This window comes from Mustela putorius, unplaced genomic scaffold (assembly GCF_011764305.1).
Source record: "Mustela putorius furo isolate JIRA1106 unplaced genomic scaffold, ASM1176430v1.1 tig00003987_pilon_pilon_pilon, whole genome shotgun sequence".
NCBI classification, from domain to species: Eukaryota; Metazoa; Chordata; class Mammalia; order Carnivora; family Mustelidae; genus Mustela; species Mustela putorius.
The window spans coordinates 13,103,714-13,128,456 of NW_025422126.1; the positions used below are offsets into that span (position 1 = coordinate 13,103,714).

General features: G+C 40.0%; 2 protein-coding genes across 10 annotated transcripts in view; one reads left to right on the top strand and one right to left on the bottom strand.

Annotated features, from left to right (window-relative positions):
* Positions 1–20,120, bottom strand: part of LOC101682636 (prolylcarboxypeptidase) — a 72,951-nt gene extending 52,831 nt beyond the window's left edge. Inside the window, exons 1-2 of one of the 4 annotated variants that reach the window (XM_004763471.2) lie at positions 19,987–20,120; positions 18,753–18,935 (exon numbers count right to left, since the gene is read on the bottom strand). In XM_004763471.2, coding sequence (XP_004763528.1) covers positions 18,753–18,920 — 168 coding nt within the window. In that variant the 5' untranslated portion in view covers positions 18,921–18,935; positions 19,987–20,120. The other 3 variants (XM_004763473.3, XM_004763472.2, XM_004763470.3) reach the window with 3 other exon arrangements.
* The window catches only part of DDIAS (DNA damage induced apoptosis suppressor), a 47,309-nt gene continuing 42,643 nt past the window's right edge, over positions 20,078–24,743 (top strand). For 3 of the 6 annotated variants that reach the window (XM_045071495.1, XM_045071494.1, XM_004763474.3), the window contains exon 1: positions 20,078–20,175. The gene's annotated coding sequence lies outside the window, so the exon portion shown is untranslated. Of the gene's footprint in view, positions 20,176–20,211; positions 20,438–24,743 lie in introns of those variants that run through there. The other 3 variants (XM_045071493.1, XM_045071492.1, XM_045071491.1) reach the window with 3 other exon arrangements.

A 24,743-nucleotide genomic window follows, 5' to 3' on the forward strand; every position in this document is an offset into this window, starting at 1 on the left:
TACCAAAACCAAATAAAGACACTACGAAAAAACAGAACTACAGACCAAGATAAACACTGATGCAAAAATCCTCAACAAAATATTAACAAACTGAATCCAATACATCTAAAATCCAATACATTTAAAAAATCATTCACCACAATGAAGTGGGATTTATTCCTGGGATGCAAGGATGTTTCAATATAAGCAAATCAATCTATGTGATATATCACATCAATAAGAGGATAAAAACTATATGATCATTTCAACAGATGCATTAAAAGCATTTGACAAAGTACAATATCCATTCTTGATAAAAATTCTCAACAAAGTATGTTCAGAGGGAACACACCTCAACAGAATAAAGGCCATATATGAAAAACCCACAGGTAACATCATACTCAATGGGGAAAACCTGAGAGCTTTACCCCCAAGGTCAGGAACAAGATAAGCATATCCACTCTCATTTTATTCAACATAGTAATGGAAGTCCTAGCAACAGCAATCAGACAACAAAAAGAAATAAAAGGCATCCAAACTGGTAAGGAAGAAGTAAAACGTTCACTACTTGCAAATGACATGATATTATATATAGAAAATCCTAAAGACTCCACCAAAACAACTACTAAAACTGATAAATGAATTCAGAAAGGTCACAGGATACAAAAATCAATATACAGAAAGCCACTGCGTTTCTATACACTAATAACTAAGTCATTAAAAAAAAAGAAATTAAGGAAAATAGTCTCATTTAAAATTGCATAAAGAGAAAAAATTGCATAAAAATAAAAAAATTGCATAAAATTTTCTTTTAAAAACTAGTAATAAAAAACAAAAACAAGGGGTGCCTGGGTGGCTCTAGTGGGTTAAGCCTCTGCCTTCGGCTCAGGTCATAATATCAGGGTCCTGGGATGGAGCCCAGCAGCGGGGCTCTCTGCTCAGCAGGGAGCCCGCTTCCCTTCCTCTCTCTCTGCCTGCCTCTCTGCCTACTTGTGATCTCTCTGTCAAAGAAATACATAAATAATAAAAGAAAAAAAATCTTTAAAGAAGTTAAAACAAAACAAAACAGAACAAAAAAAACTAGGAATAAACTTAACCAAAGAAGTAAAAGACCTATACTCTGAAAACCATAACTGATGAAAGAAATAGAAGACGACACAGACTAATGGAAAGATATTCCACGTTCATGAATTAGGAGAACAAATATTGATAAAATGTCCATGGTACCTAAAGCAATCTATAGATTTACTGTAATCCCTATAAAAATAACAGCATTTTTCACAGACTAGAACAAATAATCCTGTAATTCATATGGAACCATACAAGATTCTGAATAGCCAAAGCAATCCTGAAAAAGAGTAACAAAACTGGGGGTATCACAATCCCAAATTTTAAGACATACTACAAAACTATAATAATCAAATCAGTAGGGTACTAGCACAAAAACAGACACCTAGATCAATGGAACAGAAATAAACCCATAATTATATGGTAAATTAATCCTTGACAAAGGAGGAAAGAATATCCAATGGGGAAAAAGTCAGTCTCTTCAACAAATGGTGATGGGAGGGACGCCTAGGCCGCTCAGTCCATTAACCGCTTGCCTTTGGCCCAGGTCATGATCCCAGAGCCCTGGGATCAAGTCTGCATCAGGCTCCCTGCTTAGTGGAGAGTCTGCTTCTCTCTCTGCCTTTTTCCCTGCTTGTATGCTCCCTCTGTCAATTCAATAAGATCTTTTAAAAAAATGCTGATGGGAAAACTGAACAGCTACGTGCAGAAGAATGAAACTGGACTTTCTTAGCCCATACACAAAAATATATTCAAAATGAGTGAAAGACCTAAATGTGACACCTAAAACCATAAAAATCCTAAAAGAAAGCACAGGCAGTAATTTCTAACATTGGTAATAGAAACATCCTTCTAGATTTGTCTCCTATGGCAAAGGAAACAAAAGCAAAAAAAAACTACTGGGACTACATAAAAATAAAAAGCTTCTTCATAGCAAAGGAAACAATCAACAAAACTAAAAGGCAACCTACTGAATGGAAGAAGACACCTGAAAATGACATATCCAATAAAGAGTTAATATCCACAGTATACATCTCAACATCCAAAAAACGAATAATACTATTAAAAAATGGACAGAAGACATGAACAGAAATTTCTCCAAAAAAGATATCTCAATGACCAACAGACACATGAAAAGATGTTCAGTATCACTCATCATCAGGGAAATGCAAATCAAGACCACAATGAGGTATCACCTCATACCCGTCAGAATGGCTAAAATCAAAAACACAAGAAACAAGTAATGGTGAGCACACAGAGAAAAAGAAACCCTTGTGCACGTTGGTGGGAATGCAAACTGGTGTGCCTACTATGAGAAACAGTATGAAGGGTCCTAAAAAAATTAACAGTAGAATTACTATATGATCCAGTAATTCCATTACTGAGTATTTACCCAAAGAATATGAAAACACTAATTCGAAAAGATGTATACACCCTGATGTTTTTAGCAGCATTATTTACTACAGCCAAATTCTGGAAGCAACCCAAGTGTCGTGGATAGCTAAATGGATAAAGAAGAGGTAGTATTTATATACAATGGAATATTACTCAGCCAGAAAAAAAAAGAATGAACTCTTGTCATTTGCAACTATATGGATGGATCTAGAAAATACAATGCTAAGTGAAATAAGTCAGAGAAAAACCAATACCATATGATTTCATTCATATGCAGAATTTAAGAAATAAAACAAATGAACAAAGAAAAAAAGAGGTAATCAAGAAAACAGACTCTTAAATACAGAGAACAAACTGATGTCACCCATGAGGAGGTGGGTGGGGAGGATGGTGTGAAAGAGGTGAAGGAAATTAAGAGTACACTTACTGTGATGGGCACTGAGTAATTTATAGAAATGTTGAATCACCTTTAGAAATCTAAAACTGTACATACCTGAAACTAATATAACACTGTATGCTAATTGTACTAGAACTGAAATAAAGAAAATGGACAAGAATGTATATTATTCCTATGTGCTCTTGCAAAAAAAAAAAAAAAAAAAAAGAATGGTAATAATAAAGCACACACACACACACACACACACAGAAAAAACAAAAAAATTTCTGAAAGGAATGATTTAAACATTGAGGGAAAATTTCTAAGACTGTTAAGAGATACCAATTGCCTTTGCCCCTAAACAATCATCTTCCTACAGTAAGAAGTAGTTTTCACCAAGCAATTCTCCCTTCTCTGAAATCTTGTGCTATATATACAGATATCTATATCTATCTATCTATCTATTGCAATACTTTACATTCACCCTATAGTAAAGATTTTTGCATTCCAGGCTTTACCTCTCCATTATATGAGAAACATTCATCTTTATAGGATCCACATAGTCTAGGATTAGTGTTTCATTAGGAGGATGTGATCCATTCATAGTTATAAACTAAAGTTAGTGGATTACAGTCAGCATTTCTTTCAAAGAAAATTACCTGCTATTCAGCAACCTGGCTACAGAATTTTAAATTATGTCAATCAGGAAATTTTAAAACTCTAAATGTCCTGAATCATTATGACCCTGTAAGGATATTAATTCTAGGGCATGTATACTTTCAACTTCAGAGACAACTACTTATTAAATCATATTCTAAGATGTAATTACAGTTCAGGCAACAAGAGCCATTTCACAAAGTTAATATATAGTAATAATATATAGACAATAAGTACCAGCAGAGCCCAGGGAAGGATAGATAGGCCTGGATTGGAAAAGAGAAGGGGAGAAAAAAACCATAGTTGCCAGTTGGCCTGGCCTGAGACTAACAGAACAAAGGGACTGGAGAGGCTATTATAATAGTTTAGCTTGGAATTGTGTAGGTTTATAAAAGCTAGTAACCCTGGAAATGCAAAGGAAGGGGCATAAAGTAGGAAGGAATCGTGGAAGTCTTGGTGGTTAATTGGACTTCGGTATAGAGGTAAAAGTAAAGGAACAGATGACTCTAAAATACTGTAATCCTGGGTGACCAGGAGTTAATGGCACTAATGACCAGTGCCATTAACAGAAATGTGAAAAAAAAAAACCAAAGGAGTTTTAGAAGGGAGTGTTACGTAATGACATTAATATTTTTAACAAAAGTTTAACTTGCTTTGAACACCCATACCTCCCAGTTGCACCTATCCATATGAGGGATACTAACCAGTTTAAGCAGCATCCTATTCTCAAGGCACTCCCTACTCGGAAGAACCAAGTCTGCTACTCAGCCAGTTAAAATACTAAAATCCCTCTATACCAGTTATCAAATAATTATCTCAGCACCTTGAGTGATGCCTACCTCCACTCTATGCCCACCTGTCCCACTGTCCCAATTCTTTCTCCAGACCTCAGGCCTAAAGAACTAACCCATGACACTATAAGGGGCCTTAGCTCAATGACCAGCTTCTGTTCTAATTGGGCAAGTGTATGCCTTATTGGTAGTAGTAGGCAAAATATAATAAAAGCAAGTGTTAACAGCATTCAGAAAAGGGAATAATCACCTCAGCTTGGGCCAATTACTCATTTAAACAACTGTTGAGGGTGTACACTGTGGATACACTGATAGGTGTAATCCTAACAGTTTCAGCCTGCTCAAATACTAATACAGAGACCAACATATAAACAAATTACTGCAATCTAGAGTAGTAGTACAAAAGAAGTATTTATAAAGTACAGCAGAAGGCACAAAGGGGATATTAGTCAATACACAGCTTGGGAAGAAAAACAAAGCAGCCCCATGAAGTTTCACAGAGGTGATGTAAGACCTGAGCCATGAAAGATGGACAGGAGTGCTAGGCAGAGAAAGGATGAAGATAAACCATACCAAGCAGAGAGATACCAGTACTGTATGAGCCACATTCCAGCACAGAATGTACAAAATAATGAAATGACCAATGTGTAATGCCTGGCGCACGGTGTCAATAAGAAATAACAATATACAATAAATATCAGAGATTCTTTTCTAGCAGGGTTATTTCTCTGATTATGTTTCTAAAGGCTGATCCTAAAATTCATTTGTTTTGTCTAAGCCTATACAAGCTGAACAATGGATACGGTAATCAAAATATCCTGGGAGGCATGGGATGAGGCAGTTTGGAATTTAAAAATGAAGTACATGTAATTCACAAATCAACTAGAGTTGTCTTCACATCTTAGATGTGTGTAAGCAAAGATGAAACAAGGACAGTGAATTAACTGTGAAAAAGGAGCAAAAGAACAACAGAAGACCTCACTACTTTTCCAATTAACAAAGAAGGGCTCCCTGGAGGGGAATATTTTTTAACAGAAGGGAACAAGCAAGTGCTAAACAGGCTAGATGCCTTGAAGATTCAAGAAGTATTTAAAGAATAAATCTTCAGAGGAAGACCAATAGGCGAGAGTAAACATATGTATATGCTTGTCTAGAATGTGAAATGGAGAAGGGTCATCTAGGGAATAGAGATTACAGATAAATGACTATAAATTCAAACTAAAAAAGGGTTTGGCAATGTTACACAATTTAAGTGCAAAAACGCCTTCTGGATGGGCGCCTGGGTGGCTCAGTGGGTTAAGCCTCTGCCTTCAGCTCAGTTCCTGGGATCGAGCCCCATATCGGGCTCTCTGCTCAGCAGGGAGCCTGCTTCCCCCCCTCTCGCTCTGCCTACCTCTCTGCTTACTTGTGATCTCTCTCTCTCTGTCAAATAAATAAATAAAATCTTTAAAAAAAAAGCCTTCTGGAAATCTTTAAAAAACCAAGATCCATATTTTCTGGAGAGTAACTTCCCTGACATCTTAGCTAACATTCATTTCACCATGTTACACTCAAATTCTTCATATATGAACCAAAACACTGGGGGTATGTAAGTAACAGCAATAGGCTCTTTTATACCTTGTCTGAAGTTGGATATTTGCATTTAATGTTTTCAATAACACAGAACATTACATGCAGTGTCATTCTATCAGTACAGCTCAACATGTACAAAGCTTGGTACTGCAGCCACCCAGATCCACAGATGTGTGAGACTCAACATTGCTGCCCTCAAAGAGATCACAGAGAGGTGGTCAGCACATATTAATTACCTCCTCTTTTAAACTACGGTCATTTTCTAGAAATCAAACTACATAAAAAGGCAAACAGAGAGCGTTTTCGTCTGCAGTAGCCAAACCACTCATTGTCATTTAAAGTCAATTGTTTAAGAGAAAGGAAGCAGCCTAGGCCAAGGAGAAGGGAGTTATCACCACTGCTTTCCGAAATTGTTGTATGAGCTGCTCCCTCAAAGGAAGAGGCCATCAGTGCTCCGGAAGTGACAGAGGTTTCCGGCAGTTTTAAAGGATAATGTCTGCAGTGTGACCCACGGTTCAAACTGCATAAAAATAAGAATTCACTGGCAAATGATAACAAGTACTTCCTCACTTTCCTATCAGCTGAATCAGAGTCATTGTTTGGGTTGTAGTTCCTTGTTTAAATTAGGTTATTAAATCACAATGATGCTGGCCAAACATTCTAGTCATAAGCCATCAGGAAAACTTATCAAAAATACCAGTGTCAAGGTTTGGGCACATGCGTGCACACACACACACACAGACACACACACACACCTTTGCACTAATAAAATCGGATCAGTACCAAGGGTATCTTTCAAAAACTTTGTTTTTTTCTCTCCTGAAAACCACAAGCAAATGTTCTATAAGGTAGCAAAAGAGAAAGGTTGGAGACAGATCGGAGTTTGAATGCCAATTCTGCCATCTATTAGAGCTATTGGAATTTGAATACGTTACTTCATGTCTGTGGGCTTGTTTTCTTACACATAAAATGAAAAAAAATAGTACCTATCTCAGAGATCTTTTTTTTTTTTTTTTTTTTTAAGTAGGCTCCACGCCCTCAGCTTGGTGCCCAGCTCAGGGCCTGAATTTCATCACCCTAAGGTGTGCTCTCAGACCTGAGCTGGGATCAAGATTCAGACGTTTAACTGACTGATCCACCCAGAGCACCCCTCAGAGAGGTCTTAAGATGATTAAGTTGGATAATACATGCATGCAAGTATCTAGCAAGGTCCTGAAGGAAGTGAGAGCTTGGTGTATTACAGTGTATTTTGTAGAACATGTTTTATTAGCATGCACATCCCAAATCTGAAACCACCTCCAAATACATGCACAAACATATGCAATGGTATATGTTTAATAGTACTACTTATGAGGAATAAATTGTCATATAAAACATTTCTTAAAAAGATTTCATTTACTTATTGAGAGAGCATATGTGCACGCATGCACACGCACACACAAACACAAGAGTGCAGGTGGGGCGGGGGCAGAGGGAGAAAACTCTTTGGAGGACTCAGTCTGAACACAGAGCCTGAGGCAAGGATGCGCATCACCACTCTGAGATCAGGATCTGAGCCAAAATCAAGAGTTGGTTACTTAACCAACTGAGCAACCCAGATACCTCAGTGATATAAAACTTCAGCAAAAAACAAAACAAAACAAAACAAAAAACCAAAACCAAAAAATCTTGAGCAATTTGTTCCAACTTTTTGTTTAGAACAGTATGACCTGGCAAAGCAAAATTTTTTTAAAATTTGCAGTTATCATGGAACTGAAAGCAGCAAAAAGGCAATGGCTTGGTGACAGTGTAAGTCTCCAACATACTAAATACCATGTAGCCTGGTATGTGTGACAGGTTTTTGCTTCTGACTTTCTATCCAGTGCTGTGACAGTGCAATATACCTTTAGTTACTCATTTATCACTACATGAATTATATAAGCTCTGAGGAAAGGTATATATTGCAAAAATAAAAGGTGATTGAAAATCTTATTTCTAAAGAATTTTAAAATAATCTGTAGCATCACTTCCATCACTCCATATGTTGAAGATTATGAATTCGCATCTCAAAGGACTAGTTATTTCTTCTTGGGGTCAGAATAATATAATTACAATCATGGCTCAAATATCCAGGTTTCTCCTAGAGATTTAGTTTAAATTTTCAGCTTAATATCCTTTAAAATGATAATACTCTATTATATAGGAGAATACTATCATTCTAAGCACTATGTTTAAAGATAAGACCACTAGGGGACTCGCGTGCCTCAGTCCACTGAACATCCAACTCTTGATTTCCGCTTGGGTCATGATCTCAGGGCCCTGGGATGGAACCCCACACAGGGAGCCTGCTTCTGCCTCTCTCTCTGATCCTCCTTGCACTGGTTCTCTCGTACTCACATGCACTTTCTCTCACTCCCTTTCTCTCTAAATATTTTTTTTAATCTTAAAAAAAAAAAAAATGAGACCATTATCCAGGCTTCCAGAGAAAACAAAATATATAGGAATTGTTACCCAAACTTGACTTTCTAACCAAGGTAGACTTTCAAAACCAAAGTGCCAAATGGTGACATCTATTCCTTTGAGTTGGTAGACAAAAAAGGAACATTCAAATGGAATAGAAGATAAATATATAGCAGTGACTAATTCATAGAGTATAGATAAGCAATATTTACATGAACTTTAACTTATTCCAAGCCAAATTTTGTACACAGATTGTTGGGAAAGCTTAAAATTAAGGAGGATTCCCTAATGGAACTACGGTGAACTACACTAAGCACCAAACTTAAGGGAACAATTTCTAAAGTAATGACCTCACTCCTGCCCCACAACCAGTTTAGTCTCTTTCTTTATTTCTTGGAGAGTACCTTTTTGTGATCATCAGTAGAGGTCTCTTAACATCCTTTACTCTAGAATTACAGAGCCCTCCAAAAATACCTAATAGTTTGTGTCTTGGAAGGTTTCATAGCTCCTTTTTGCTGTTAACATGATTCATTTATTTAAAGAGCATTCAAGATTTTCTTTTTGTAACAGGAAAGCCAAGTCAGAAGAAAGTTCTATATTGTTAAAACCTCCATTACGATTTTTTTTTTCCTCTCCAAAATTATCCAGCGTGGTGCTAGAGAATTGAGAGTCCTCTTGATTCAACTTTATTATGGTCTAATCTGGATTTCCTTAACAAATGTGACTTCCACACTATCTCTAATTTAGGCCATGAATTACACAATCTTATGTCTATTCCAGAAATAGAGCTAACACAGAAGTAACATAGATCAAGGGCTCTGATGTCAACAGGGCTTAGTTTAAATCCTGGCACTATCACTTATCAACTATGGGATCATGGATATATCACTTTACCTCTGAGCCCTTTCTTTCTCTATAAAGAAGATGTAGTACCTCCTTGCAGGGTGGAAGATAAATATATTAAGAGCACTTAGGCTGTACCTGTTACAAGGTGAATGCATTTATTCTGGTCAGCAGAGCAGTGCTTTGCCCCATACCACTTCAACACCAAGTTATGTTCTTGAAGTCAATGAAAAATTCAGAAAGGAATACCTATACCATGCTTGTGCCAATGGAAATAGTAATAATACTGACTTCATAGCCCACCTCTTGCCTCATGAGAGTCTGACCCCCTGTCCCAGTATTACTGACCTTTCAGTTCCTCCAATATGGACTTCTCTTTCCTACCTTAAGATACACTCTCTACCTGGGCAGAAATCTCGATTGTCTCTTCTCCTGGCTAACTCCTATCCAAATTCCCAGTCTCTGCTTTGACACCATTGCTGCCAGGATTCTCTAATACACCGGCGCTTGGGTGGCTCAGTCAGTTGAGCAGCTGCCTTCACCTCAGGTCAGGATCCTGGAGCCCTGGATTGAGTCCCACACTAGGCTCCCTGCTTGGTGGGAAGTCTGCTTCTCCCTCCGACCCTCCCCCTTCTTGTGCTCTCTCTCACTCTCTCAAATAAATAAACAAAATCTGTTTTTTTTTTTTAAAGGGTTTTCTAATACGCAAGACTCAGGACTCCATTATAGATCCCACAACAATCTACTTCCTTAGAGCACACATTGTCACGCTAGTAATTACTTATCACTATGTTCTTTCCCACTAAACTGTAAACTTCATGAAGTCTATCTTTGATTTCCACTTATCCCCAGCTATTAACATAGCATATGGCACATGGGAAGAGTTAAATAAATATTTCTGGATGAACACTGTGCTACTTTACTATATGTCAGATATCATATCTACTGTAATAGAATGATACTTCATTGTACCATATAACCAACTTGCAAAGCTATTCAGGGAAAGCTCCTAAAGAAATCTGACTTATTAATAAATCAGCCTTTTCCTAACCCATGCATGCATCCCCACAACATAAACGAAAAGAAAGAACATCATGAACTTCAGAGAGACGGGACAGTTGATCCTCTCCAGGTGCAGTACTGTGTGACAACTCAGAACTGACAAATACATAACAGAAAGTAAGGATTTACAAATACACATAGTTAACTGGCTTCTTTTTGCAAATGAATCATAATAAGTATTGCCTTTACCTCAGGTCTCTAGTAAATATGGGAAGTACACAACTGCCACAGAAGTAGGCTTTATGGGGACATTTTTCCTAATTATCTTCATTATTTATCCTTTCCCTGGCCCTCACCCAGACACAAAACAGAGAGCAAACTTTGCCACACTCCCTCCCATGATTCTTTCTCTGTACATGTGTGGGGAGAAGGGTCAGTTCAGATAACTAGCTACAGCTTCCAGACAGATCATCAGAATAAGAGAATGCGAATAAGTGGGACTGCTTTTATTTGCCTGGCATTCTACATTGTTTCCCAAAAGGATTTTAAGGACAGTTGAAAATAAAGTCTCCATGCCATTTCCTTCCCTATTCACACACACACCCCTTCCTTATTTCAATGTATAGGGAAGCAGTAAAGGAGAACAGATTCAACAAACATTTGTAATGATGATACTCTAGAACTATAAAAACTATCTAAAACCTAGGGGCAGTATGCTATGGAGTATGATACTTACAAGACAGAGTTCCTGCTTTAAAATGGAGTAAAATAAGGGTACAAAAGATTTTAACACAAGGCTAGAATAAAACATGTGCCATAAGAGAAGTACAAAGATAGATCTGACATTCCAGGAGATTAAGACATACCTCATGGAGAAGGCAGTGTCTGAGATGGGGTTTTAAAAAAAGGCTAAGATTGATAAAGGAGGTAAGGGCATTGGGAGAGGTATTCCAAGCAAAAGGAACAATGTGGGCTAAAGCATAGAAACAGGAAAAGAAAGAGCATTTGTGAAGAATAGATTAGCACACTGGAAAAATGGGTTGGGGTCACAGGGTGGAAGGCCTTGGAATGATACAGCATTTTGTTCTGAATAAAGGAAACAATCAGCTGGCGTGCCTGGGTAGCTCAGTCTGTTAAGTGTCTGCTTTGTGCTCAGGTCATGATCTCAAGAGTCCTAGGACAGGGCCTGGCATCTGTCTCCCTGCTCAGTGGAAGTCTGCTTGAACTTCTCCCACTCCCCTAGCCCCTCCCCATATTTGTACACTCACTCACTCTCAAATAAATAAAGTCTTAAAAAAAATAAAAAAGCAAATAATTAGAAATCATTACAGGCTCTGAGGAGAAAAGGTGATTGAAGTGACCCAGGGGAATACAGTAAAGGGCTAACTGCAGGAAGCAAGAAGGACCTTCAACCTCACATAATTTACTTTTCACTGTTCCTCACCCCATCCTCACTCTTTTCCTTACTTGGCGTAAATTTCATGGTCAATGAATAAACTACTCCCTTGCATGTGTCCCTCAATTCCCATGTCTCTCTCTCTCACTGATTTGGCAAATGGTTAAAAAGAACTCTCCAGGGGTGCCTGGGTGGCTCAGTGGGTTAAAGCCTCTGCCTTCGGCTCAGGTCATGATCTCAGGGTCCTGGGATCGAGCCCCACATCGGGCTTTCTGCTCAGCGGGGAGCCTGCTTCCCTCCTCTCTCTCTCTGCCTACTTGTGATCTCTGCCTGTCAAATAAATAAATAAAATCTTAAAAAAAAAAAAAAAAAAGAACTCTCCACCAACTTCTCATTCATACCCAAGGAAGTAAATGTAGCTAGAAAAACATACAGCCTATCAAATAATCTTATTAAATGAATGAGACTTCAAAGGTGGCTATAATCAAACTATCAATTCTCTAGCCCATTTACTTCCCTTTTCTGCTAGAGGAGTGTTTCTGTTCTCTTTCCTCCTCACTGTCCTCACCCCCTGGTACCCTCTCCTTGGGTCCTTTCAGCCATATTGGTTGGCCTCCTTTTAGTTGTTCCTGCCAGACAAACATCTACCTTCAGGCTTTTGTACTTGCTTTTCCCTATGCCTTGAACGCTCTTCCCCCCATGGCCTAGAAGGCCTAGAAGAGTGCCTTGCAAAGAGTAAGAACTTAACAAAAAGAGGGGTTTTTTTTTCAGTTTGGATTTTGAATGTTCATTTTTTTAAAATTTGGAATTTTTTAATTTGGAATTTGAAATTTGTTTTTTTCAATTTGGAATTTTTCAATTGTTTGAATTTGGCAACATTTGTATGTTCAAGTTTTCTATTTTGCTTTTTTCATTTAACATTAATTCAAGAACATTTCTCACATTACCAGATAGACTTCAAGACCATCATTTTTAAGGCATAATAATATTTCATTTTATCAATGTACCACAAATTACTTACAATTTGGGACTAAGAAAGCAGGAGATTTACAAATGGCATATTGTAGATGTTTCTTCCTTTGATCCTTCTGAAGCCTGATAGATTCACTTCTAAAAATAAGCATAATATCTACCTCACAGTATTGTTTTTAAAACTGAATGTGGAATATAATAGACAAAGAGACATCAATTTTGAAAACAGAGGCATCGTGATGTCAACTGAATGAAAGATCATAGATCTTGGAAGCAAAAGATTAAAATATATTTCCCTCAATAGCTGGATCAAGTCACTTAACCTCTATGAACCTCAACTAAACCATCTATTTTTGAAAATGATTGTGTAAACGAGTTTTAAAATAATACCTGGCCCTGATAAGACAATCAATAAATGTTTACTCATTCACTGCTCATAAACAACAAAGATTTTTCTTAAATTGTGAACCAGAGTAAAAAAGATAGTAAAAGGGGGGCCTGGGTGGCTCAGTGGGTTAAGCCTCTGTCTTTGGCTCAGGTCATGATCTCAGGGTCCTGGGATCGAGTTCCTCATCAGGCTTTCTGCTTAGCAGGAAACCTGCTTTCCCCCTCTCTCTCTGCCCTCTCTGCCTACTAGTGATCTCTCTCTCTCTCCCCCTCTCTGCCTACTAGTGATATCTCTCTCTCTCTCTCTCTGTCAAATAAATAAGGTCTTTAAAAAAAGATATAAAAAAAAGATTTTTATAAAACACCAATAACATACACATTGTCAATGTAAAAGTTTCCTTTTGATGGACACTTAAAAAGCATACTTCAGATTTTTTACATAAAGCTCTATATCAATTTTGTTTCATTATGAAAAAGACAGGCAAAACCATTATTTTAAATACTAAGTGACAGTACGAATAAATAAATTCCTTTATTTATCACATGCTTCAATGTATATATACACATCAGGTCAGCGAACTATCATGGTAATGATTAAGTTGAGCAAGAAAATATTAAGTAGACCAGGCTCACTTCAGGGATTTTTTTTGTTTAAGATTTATTTATTCATTTATTTATCTGACAGAGAGAGATACAGACAGAGAGCACAAGCAGAGGGAGCAAAAAAGGGAGAGGGAGAAGCAGGCTCTCTGCTGAGCAGGGACTTGATCCCAGGACCCCAGGATCACGACCCAAGCCAAAGGCAGATGCTTAACCACTGAGCCATCTAGGAGTGCCAACTTCAGGGATTTTTTGAAGCAATCTGCAAATGTAGCCACATAATGCCAAGACATTACACATTTTGTCAGTCCTCTTTCATAGTTTTCAGATATAAGCTTAAGTATGTATGACTGGAATGGTCAAGAAGTATGTGAATTCCACCAGGATGTAATCATCTCTGCCTTCCTGGGACCTAGTCCAGTGCCTGACATATAAAAGGAACTGGATGAACACCGAGTAGGTGGATGGACGGTGAATAAGAGACTGAGTATGGTAGTCATTAGTGTTGTTTTTGTTTCCTTCTAGTGTTGTTGTTTCCTTCTAGGATCTCCAAAGTGAGTATTTTTTGTCTCCCCACCCTGTCCTTAGATGCAGCAATATAATCAGTATGGTTCAAAGAATTATGAAAGGAAGTGACATGTGCAATTTCCAGACTGGAGCATTTCTTTGCCTTATTTACAAGTATATTAAACTATAACCCACTGATAAAAAGAAATATATATACTATTTATGTAACTGAAAAAAGAGTTCGTATAGATTTTCATATTTTCCAGAATAACTATTTTAGGCATGGTAAGTGATGATTTGAATATTTTATTCTGTGTGGAGAGGGGGTAAGTTAAAGCCATATATATTAAGAAACCTCAAAATATTTATAAATATTTTGATAAAATATTTATCATTTATTGAGTAAAATTATATATAAACTGTACTATTAAGTCCTTTACACATACTAGCTCATGTCACAACAAATCTGTAAGATGAACAGTATAATTATCCCAAAAATCTTGCTGATTATAAACACAGATGCTCAGAGTAACCTGTCTGAAGTTTTCCTCAGCTAATAGGAGAAATATAATTTGCTCTCAAATGTGTATAGTAATCAATCTCTAACAAGTTCCTGACTCTTCTAATTTAGATCAAAGTTACCTCATCATATCTAAGGGGTAGACTACATGATCTCCAAGACCCCTTCTGGTAATGATTCTAGGAGTAAAAACACAAATCAATTCAGAAGTTGCATAATATTTGTGACATATACTCTGGGCCTTAGGGGAAAGCCATCAATAGATGAACCAATAATAAAAAGTGGAGAAGAGGGGAAAAAAATTAAAAAGGAGAGGAGGAGGAGAAAGATCAGGATTTTACTAGACATTAGGGCCACTGTGGCATGAGTGGAAAAGGGAAACCTGGAGTAGGAAATAAAGAACCATTATGGATATACACCAGTAGAAACAGCTTAGCCCACTGATGTGACTGCCTCATAGCAGACAAGGAAGGAGCTATGGGAAGGCTTTGCAGAAGTCAGTGGCCATGAGCTTAATGCTGGGTCAAGATGAATAAACACTGATCATTAGTTAAACAGGAATAGTTGAGTATAAATTACTGACCAATTAAGTTTCTAAAAGAGACATTACCACAACTGTCACGCATTTGCTTCAATCTGAAATGCTAACACTATGGGGACTGTGGTTTTAGGACAGAATGGGGAAGAAACCAGCATTTACTCTGTTACGTTCCTTAAGTTCCTACTTCGTCCCAGGCACTATGCTTGTGCTTTCATGTGTTACTATATTTAAACCTCACAACAAGCTTGGAAGAAATAATGGTTAATTTTACATGTCAACTTGGCTGGGCTACAGTGCCCATATATTTGGTCAAACATTCTGGATGTTTCTATGAAGGTGTTTTTTTGGATAGGATTTATATGTAAATCAGCAGACTCTCTGAGTAAAGCAGATTTACCCTCTATAATATGAATGGGTCTCATACAACCAGGTGAAAGCCTGAAGAGCAAAAAAGACTGACCTCTCCTGAGCAAGAAGGAATTATGCAAGCAGACTCTTTGGACCCAAACTGCAACTCTTCTCTGGGTATCCAGCCTGCTAGCCTACCCTGTAGATTTTGAACTTACCAAGCCTCTATAATCATAAGAACTAATTCCTTAAAATAAATCAATCTCTGTGAAAAGAGGGATAGACAGACAGAGAGACACATTCTATGGTTCTGTTTCTCTAGAGAACACTAGAAACACTAGTGTTTCCTAGTAACACTGAGGAAAAAGAGAGCCTCAAAGGACCCATTCTTTTTTCCTACAACATCACACAGTAAAATGCCCTCAGGACTCACATTGTATTCTGAGGGGCTAGGGTGGGAGGTGGAGAGTAAAGAGAAGAAGGGAAACCTTATAACCACAAGCCAGAGATTCCAAGGAGCACCTTAAAACTCTGGCATCACACATGTACCCAAAGCCTGGATGTGACCAAGTGATGTACTATCCTTTGTTGGGTCTCCTGATTCAGTTACTTCAGAAAAAAGAAACCAAATAAAAAGGTATTCCTACTACAGCAACAACATTTGAAGACTTCGAAAGAAGGGGAAAAATAATTAGTGAAGAAGAGAAGTAAAAAACGAAAATAAGAATAAAAAATAACTTGTGTCAATTAAATGATCTGCTTTGTGAATTAAATGACTTTGCTTTGTTTAGGCTTTTTTTGGATAGTAATTCATTGAGTTTATATAGACATAGTCAGTCCCACTAAAAATCTATGGTCCAGAATTAGCAATTACTATAATCATTATTATGTAATAAATACATATGTGGAAGTTTTCTCAAAAAATGAAATAAAGCTCAGCTGAAGTTGGTGTAAGGAAAATTATTATTATATTAATAAACATGTATGTGGAATCTGTGTCCTAAAATATAAACTAAGTCAGAGGGCAAAAGGTGGCTGAGTAAAGTCAGATTTATCAAATGACCAAAAATGAAAAAAGGACCCATCTTAAATTTTATTTCTAAATAGGTAAGTGGTCAAGAAAATAATGTATAATGAAGGAATATAAATTAAGGGCTCACAGATCATTTGGTCTCTTCCTTCCTTTTGTTCCCCCTTTTCTCTTGACACTTCTCTTTTTCATCATTTCTTATTTTCTTTTTGGCGGGGCGGAGATAGCACAAGCACATGTGCACAAGTGTGGGGAGGGAACAGAGGGTGAGGGAGAGAGAGAAACTTAAGCAAGCTCCATGCTCAGCTGGGAGCCCAATATGGGGCTTGATCCTACTGACCTAAGATCAAGATCTGAGCCAAAATCAAGAGTGGGACACTTTATCAACTGAGCCACCTAGGTGCCCCTTCATCACTTTTAAAAAGATTTCAGAGATCCTCATCCCAGAAGCTCCCCTTCAATTTTACTTTATCAGTAAAACTCTGCAAATAATCATATATAAAATCCCAATATATGAAATAAACCAAAGCATAAAGCTCAGGCTCAAAGTGTTCAGGAAGAAAGGGGTTGCTAGAATACCCTAACTTGGCCTCCACTTGGGCCTTCACCCACCAACCCCCTGAGATAGCTCCCCCAAAGCCCTTAATTTTCCTCAGTAGAGTGTGTACTTTGCTGTTCCTTATTCAACCCTCTCATTTTACAAATGAAGAACAGTACCCTACAGATTTAATTTAAGTAAGTTGTCTGAATAAAAGTCCCGTTTCAAAAATTAAAAAATAAAAGTCCCCTGTTTCCTGGTACCCCTACTGAAATAAAATGCTTTCTCTTCCTCATAAACTGTAATTTAAATTTCTGGGTTAAAAATAATTTCTTATAAGTTACAAATTCATACGATCCCTCTACCAAAATTCAAAATTTAGGGCCAAATTCTCTGCTGGGGACTTGTCATCTGTCCATTTAACCATTATCAAATCCCCAGATTAAGAACAGGTTCATTTTTTAAAAGATTTTATCTACTTGAGAGAGAAAGAGAGCAAGCATGCAAGCTGGAGAGAGCAAGAGCAGAGGAGGAGCGGGAGAGGAAAAAGATGACTCCTGCTAAGCAGGAGCCCTACCTGATCCTAGGACCTTAGGGATCATGACCAGTGCCTAGGGTGGACCCTGAACCTCGTGAGCCACCCAGGCACCCCAAGAAACTGGGTTCAGAGAAGTACTGTATCTTTCCCAAGGTCACAGAGCTAACAGAGCGGTATGCTGTTCTATTCAACTCCAAAAGCCAAATCTCAGACTCTTAAATTCTTTCTAATCCACACATTTCCCTAAACTTTGCCTATCTTTACAGAGTCTCCCAGAAATAAAGAACCATAAGAGATCCTGTCATTTTACGCAGGATATACTTTTTTATCCAGGCTTGTCAGAGTGCATTATGCTTCAGCCAAGCATCAAGGCTCTTTTAAACTTAACTCAAGCTTCAGAACCACAGAAACGCTAATCCCCACCCTCAAATCTTGACTCTCTTCTACTATTTCCTCTACAAGCATGGGCTACACATAAGTTCAGTCTTATGGAGAATAGGAATGGTTAAAAACTCTTAATCAAAGGGTTACAAAATCAACTTTGAGCTAAGCAAGAGATGACAGGCTTGCGTTTTAGGTTGAATACTAAATATTACCTAGTAAGATATTGGAAACGTGTATTTAGAGGCTGCTTAGGGACAAAGGATGACTGTCACCACGGAGTAGGAGACAGAGTTGGCATTAAATAATTTTAATTTGACGGGAGGTCAGGGGAATTTGAATTACGGCAGAATTTGAAGATTTTTCAGAATTTGAATTCTGAGAGCAGAAGAAGTTGAAGTGACTATCATAGCCAATTACAGAAGAAAGTGTGGAACCAGGATTGATGTTACATTACTGGTAACGGGAGGAGAGATTTTTTTTAAAGGCATTTTTTTTAAAGATTTTATTTATTTATTTGACAGACAGAGATCACAAGTAGGCAGAGAGAGAGAGAGAGAGAGAGAGGGAAGCAGGCTCCCTGCTGAGCAGAGAGCCCGATGCGGGGCTCGATCCCAGGACCCTGAGATCATGACCTGAGCTGAAGGCAGCGGTTTAACCCACTGAGCCACCCAGGCGCCCCCCGGGAGGAGAGATTTTAAACAGAACTGAAACTTAGTGTCACCCTCTGGGAGCTGTGAGCCAAAGACCGAACAAGTCCTAGGCATTAGGGATCCGAAAGTCCGGGTGGGCTACGGTGCCTAGGCTCGGGTCTATTACACGGGAGACGTCGAAACTTCGTCTACCCGCACGCCCACCCCGCTCCGCCTTACCTTCTGTTGGATGTAGTGAACCGAGTAATTCTTGGCAACAGTACGGCGGAATGTGGAACTGGCTGACCAGCGCAGGCTGCTGAGGGCCTTCATGGCCGGCGGTACGTGGAAGGCGACCCCGGGCGTCAGGATAGCCAAGAGCAGGAGCAGGACGGTGGGACGCCCCATGCCTCAGGCTGGCGGCTGCAGTGCGGGTGGGAGCGAGACCGGTAGATGCAGCGGGCTAGAGCCAAACCCAACCACAGCTCCGCCCACCGCAGATAAGCTCCTCCCCGCTGTAACCCAAAGCCACTCACCCCGCGGCAACACTGCCCACACCTGGTCACCCAAACCTTACCGCCCCCGAACCCGAGGGCGCGGCAACTTTTCTTGTTCGTCTCGTGCAGGCCCCTATAGAGTCCAGCTTCATCGCGGTTACAGCCCAAGCCGACCTTTACCATCCTTGGACTTCCTCCTACCTGACCGCCAGAATCCCATCCTCTCCTAGAGCGCTCCACAGATCCACCTTTCCGGCTGTTCCCTGCCGGCCTCAATTCCATTGCCACACCCCTTGCCCTCCGCAAACCCATATGATAATAATAATAGCTACCATGACAATTTCTTGAGCGTTCTCTAAGGTCACTATATCGCTAGGCTTAACGGCACACACATCAACTCATCTAACTTAAGCATCAGTGTGTCGTGTATGATCGCCCCTCCCATTAACTGATGAGGAAACTGAGGCCCCAAGACAGGTGTAGAGACTTACACTGCGTCACTCCGCAGACCGCTCGGTCTGGCTCCTTGCACCCCACTTCCATTAAGTCAGTCAACCACCTCCTGTGGTACTCTGTTCATGGGTCACCCCAAACCTCCATGTTGTCCACATAACCCATCCCGTAACTGGAGGCGCCGGGGCCCACATAGCCCCGAGTCAAGGTACGTCCTGCTCCCTTCTTCCAGGATACGCCCCCTTTCTTCTCCCGGCTCGGGATAGCCCCATTCAGGTCCCGCTTCCTCACCCCCTTCCGTCTTCACCGCGCCACCAACCCCTTTACTCAGCTTCCACTCCTCCTTCCAGTCACCCCGCTGAGCCCCGACTGGAGGGGTGCTACCACCACCTCCTGGGATCCCTATACGACCCCCAAAACCAACTTTATAGACTACGCCACGACTCCACTAGTCAGAGAAGAACATTCGCCAAACCCTGTCTCTACCCACAGTTTGACGAAAATGGTCGTTCCCAAAAACTCACAGAACGCAGTGTTCAATCTCCACCCTTGGCGGCGCCTTCTTCTGATTGGCTGTGAGGAACCACTGCCAAAGCGTCACTTCCGGCGGAAAAGGACGCGGGAGATTCGATTGGAAGGCGCCTGGCTGGTCGCTAAGCCCTGGGGTCTGCACCACCGAGCGTTGCCCGGGCAGGTTGCGTCCTCTGCTTCAGGTGAGAAACTATGGGAACAGATTCTCGGGTCGCGCAAAGGGCGAGACTCCTAACGAGGTCTTCAGTGTCGTTATAAATGAAAATTAGAACATTCTATGTTATTTTTTTCAAGAGTTAGTCTTTTCTGTAAAAGGTTTCTGAGAGTAAAGAGAAAAAGGTCAGTCATTTAAATTTTAGGCACTGCTCTTGATAAGAGTTGAACTAGCGTTTACTCAACATTTACTAAGCCATCGAGCTAGATGTGGGTGAGCGTCTGGAACCGGTAATACAAAGAGGGAAAGTACTACTCCTGATTTTGGGGTGCTCAGAATTAGAGATTTTGCGGGCTATGCCGAGTAATGCGTGCTGAAAAGGGGTCTTTTTCTTTCTTTCTTTCTTTTTTTAAGATTTTACATATTTATTTGAGAGAGAGAGTGAGAGAGAGCACAAGAGTGGGGCGAAGGGCAGAGGGAGAAGCAGGCTTCCCGCCAAGGAGGGAGCCCAGTGCGGGACTCGATACCAGGACTCTTGGGATTCTGACCTGAGCCCAACGGAGACGCTTAACCGACTGAGCCACCCAGGTGCCGGAAAAGGGGTCTTTTCAAACTGCTTTGATCTAGAGGGAAAAGTGCTTATCAGTGTGCTCAAACCGGAAACTTAAAGAGTTTTCCAGATTCCTTCCTTGTCTCAGGTTCGGCTCGTCCTTACCAGTCTCTGAATATCTCAAATGCATACAATTAACACCAAGACTGCTACATAGGTAGGCGTCTAGCCCAGCGGCTCTTACTTCAATGGTGTTATTTTCCAATCCAGTCTCCGCATTGCCAGGCTGTAAGATAAGTCGCAGATCTGGTCAGGGCACTCTCCCCCCCCCCCGCCCCCCCATTTAAAAGCTTTGTTGCCTCCTATTTGCCCTCAGGTTTATGTCTAAACCCTTCACATATTTTACAGGGCCTTTCTCATCTAGCTTTTGCCCACCTCTGAGCTTTGATTTTCACCACTCTAGCCCTAGGCTCCAGCCCTGTGGAAGGAATGTCTTTTTTCAATTCCTCAAATGCACCAACTCACCTCACCTCCAGACCTAACCCCATCCCCACCTTGGCCAATTTTTACTCCTTCCAACCTCTATTTTATTAAGTCAGGAAGCTTTTCCTGACCTTACAAGACTGGGTCACAAAGTACTCAGTAGTTAGTCATTCTGCAGATAGTTTTAAGTGTCTTCCTTTGCCAAGAGTTACTAGGTACTGGTATTACAATGGTGAACAAGTTAGATTGCTCACCAAATACAACTTAAACCTTTGATGGTTCGAGTTAAGGATAATGGGAAACTGAGTTAGGCTGGTTTGGGATGGCCTTTCTGAGGTCTTAAAAACACAAAATTCAGCCAAGTAAATTTGAAGATATATTCAGCTTTATTAAATGATTCAGGTAGCATCTTAGTAGCAAGTAGAAGGGCGTTCTGGGAGGGTTGTACAAAATAGGTTTTTATGGGAAAGAGGGTAGGGCTAGAAAGTTATTAGCAAAAGAAAGGATTGTTCCAAGCAAGGTCACTCTCCCTGCTGGTGGGGGAGCTGGAAGTCTTACCATGCTGATTACCTTTGTTAAGATGGAGGGAGCCCTTGTTGGCTTTGATCCGGAAAACCCGTAACTGACCAGTTAAGACTATTATTTCTGCGGAAAGGTTGAAAACTGCAATTAGGTTAGGTATTAAACATCGATTTGGGGACCCTGCCTAAATGGACTCAATTTTGGGTCTGTGGTTTTCTTTTTTTAACAGAGGAGTTGACTCTTAGAGAGATGAAAATGATCCAGCCATGCACTAGAAGGAAGAACATTCCAGAATGAATAGGTTGTGCAAAGGCCCTACGGTAGAAAAGAGCTTGGCACCTGAGTGTTGAAGAACTTAAGGAAAGACCGGTGCTGCTTGAAATGGTGTTCAGAAAGGACAAGTGGTGAAATGGGCCTTGAGAGATGAGCGCCGACCAGATCATGCAGTTAAGAGGCTATTGCAGCAGCAGAAGTAATAGGTGATGGTGGTTTGAGTTAAGGTGGTGGCAGTATATATGGGGGGAAGTGGATGGTAGTTTTTAGATATGGATATAGATCCGAGGACATACAGATGGGTATAATGTGGGATTTGAGGGAAAAGGGAATGAAAGATGATTTCTAGGTAACTGACCTGACTTAACTGATTGGAGAGTAGTGCCATTTGCTGAGATGGAGAAAATTGTAAAAAAAGAATGTGGTGTCTGTTTGATCAGATTGGGACCTCCAGATGTGGGGCAATGATCGGTTGGAAATGGATAGCACAGGCAGTGAAAGAATTCACCCAAGACAGCACAAAGGAAATAGTTTATTGAATATACCACAAACGAGTGGCAGGCAGGACAGCGAAGAAGAGACGTCCGCCACAAGAAAGTGGGGCTGTTATTTCAAGGAGGAAGGTGAAGGAGGTATGGAGACATACAGAATTTTTTCTTTTTGGTACTTTGGTACTTTGGTACCTGTTCCTGGTTGTGAGTAGCCCATTGGTCTGTCAGGGACGATGGATATTTTGAGGTAGGTCACCTGATAGGCTTGTCTGTATTCAGCCAGGTGGTCACTGGACCCTTTTGCCTTGCTGTACATACCTCTGCTCAAGCCTGTTGTCTAAAAGTGGTCTTTACAAAGAAGTTTAAGAGGAAACTAAGAATTCAAGTTTTTTACCTATGAAAACTTGAAATATCTATGAGAAGTCAAAATAGTTGGCTCTCCATAACTGTCCCCTGGGTGTGGAAGTCTGGAGCTTGCAGATATTGTACGTACCTTTGTGTCACTTCCTTAGTAGTTACACATTGTCTTAGCCAACAGTTTATAAGTGTCTTGAACACAAGAGCCTGTGTTTTTTTGTCTGTAACTCTTTCCTCCTCCCCATCCCTAAAATAGTATTACATTTACCACAAATTCAATAGACAAACTGTTGTACTCACTAAGAATTTCTTGGGTGGTTCTTGGATTTTTTGTTATTGTTGTTAGGGTTTCTTTTGTTTTGTTTTAAATAGGCTCCACACCCAACATGAGGCTTGAACTCATGACCCTCAGATTAAGTGTCACATGCTCCACAGACTGAGCCAGACAGCAGCCTCTTCTTGGGTAGTGGGGTTTTTTTTTTGTTGTTTTTTTGTTTTTTTTGTTTTTTAAATTTTATTTATTTATTTGTCAGAGAGAGAGAGCAAGAGCAAGCACAGGCAGACAGAGTGGCAGGCAGAGTCAGAGGGAGAAGCAGGCTCCCCGCGGAGCAAGGAGCCCGATATGAGACCCGATCCCAGGACTCTGGGATCATGACCTGAGCCGAAGGCAGCTGCTTAACCAACTGAGCCACCCAGGCGTCCCTTGGGTAGTGTTTTTAAAGTATTTTTCACCAATATTTCTCCAAATAAAAGAGGTTTTATTTTTTGTTTGTTTAGTTTTCTGTCTTCTGCCTTCTCATCCCTTTCCAGAATTTTCATGTTAATGTCAGTAAATCATTTATCAAGGACTTGTTTTGACTACTTCTAGAAAAATTAGACAAGTATGCACCCTCAAGGGTGACCATTAGATAGTTTTAAGTGAATAACTTAAAATAGCTGAGGCCTCTTGGCCCGGTGTAATATGAAACAGGAGATCTGAAAGCAACAATGTGACAGATTTTCTTGCCCAGTGCCATTTGCTGAGATGGAGAAAATTGTAAAAAAAGAATGTGGTGTCTGTTTGATCAGATTGGGACCTCCAGATGTGGGGCAATGATCGGTTGGAAATGGGTAGCACAGGCAGTGAAAGAGTATAGAGGCTGCCCCAAATGGGGCACTCTGTCATGAAGATTATTTTGAGTTAAAAAGCAATCAAAACCCAGCAGATTCAAGAAGAGCCCTTTACTTCCCCCCATAACTGCCTAAAAAGAATGTAGATAGAGGACCTCATCCAAGATGAGAGCTATCTCCACATTATGATACATAGTAAGGTATGGTAGAAAGGAGAAACCTAGCAAGGCCTGTTTGAGCAAAGTCCTCTCTTATTCCCATTGCTTCTGAGTAGCCCAGCAAACATTTGTTTGCCAAACATTGACCCTTTTTAATTTTTTTCTGAGGATTGCGGGCCTTCTCGAGGAAGTCCTGGACTCCTACCCACTTCTACTTAGTTCAGGGTGACATATGTACCTCATTTTGCCTGACCGTCTTTGGAATTTTCAGGATTGTGTGAATTCCCTCTGTACACATGCTGTTAAATTTGATTTTCTTGTTAATCTGTCTCATGTCATTTTGATTCTTACTGCAACTAAAATCACCTTGAAGAGGACAGGAATGTTCTCAGCAATGTTAAATAACTAAATTTTTCTTCATGATCTAACATTTAATAAGAATTATTCTAGGCTAGCCCAAAGGAGAAAAAATTATGTCACTGTATGTGCATATAGGGGCATGGTTTTGTTTTTGTTTTAAGATTTTATTTATTTGAGAGAGAGCACAAGAGCAAGTGAGACTGAAAGAATGAGTGGGGGGAGGGGCAGAGGGAGCCGCAAACTCCCTGGGGAGCCTAGCACAGGACTGGATCCCAGGACCCTGGGATCATGA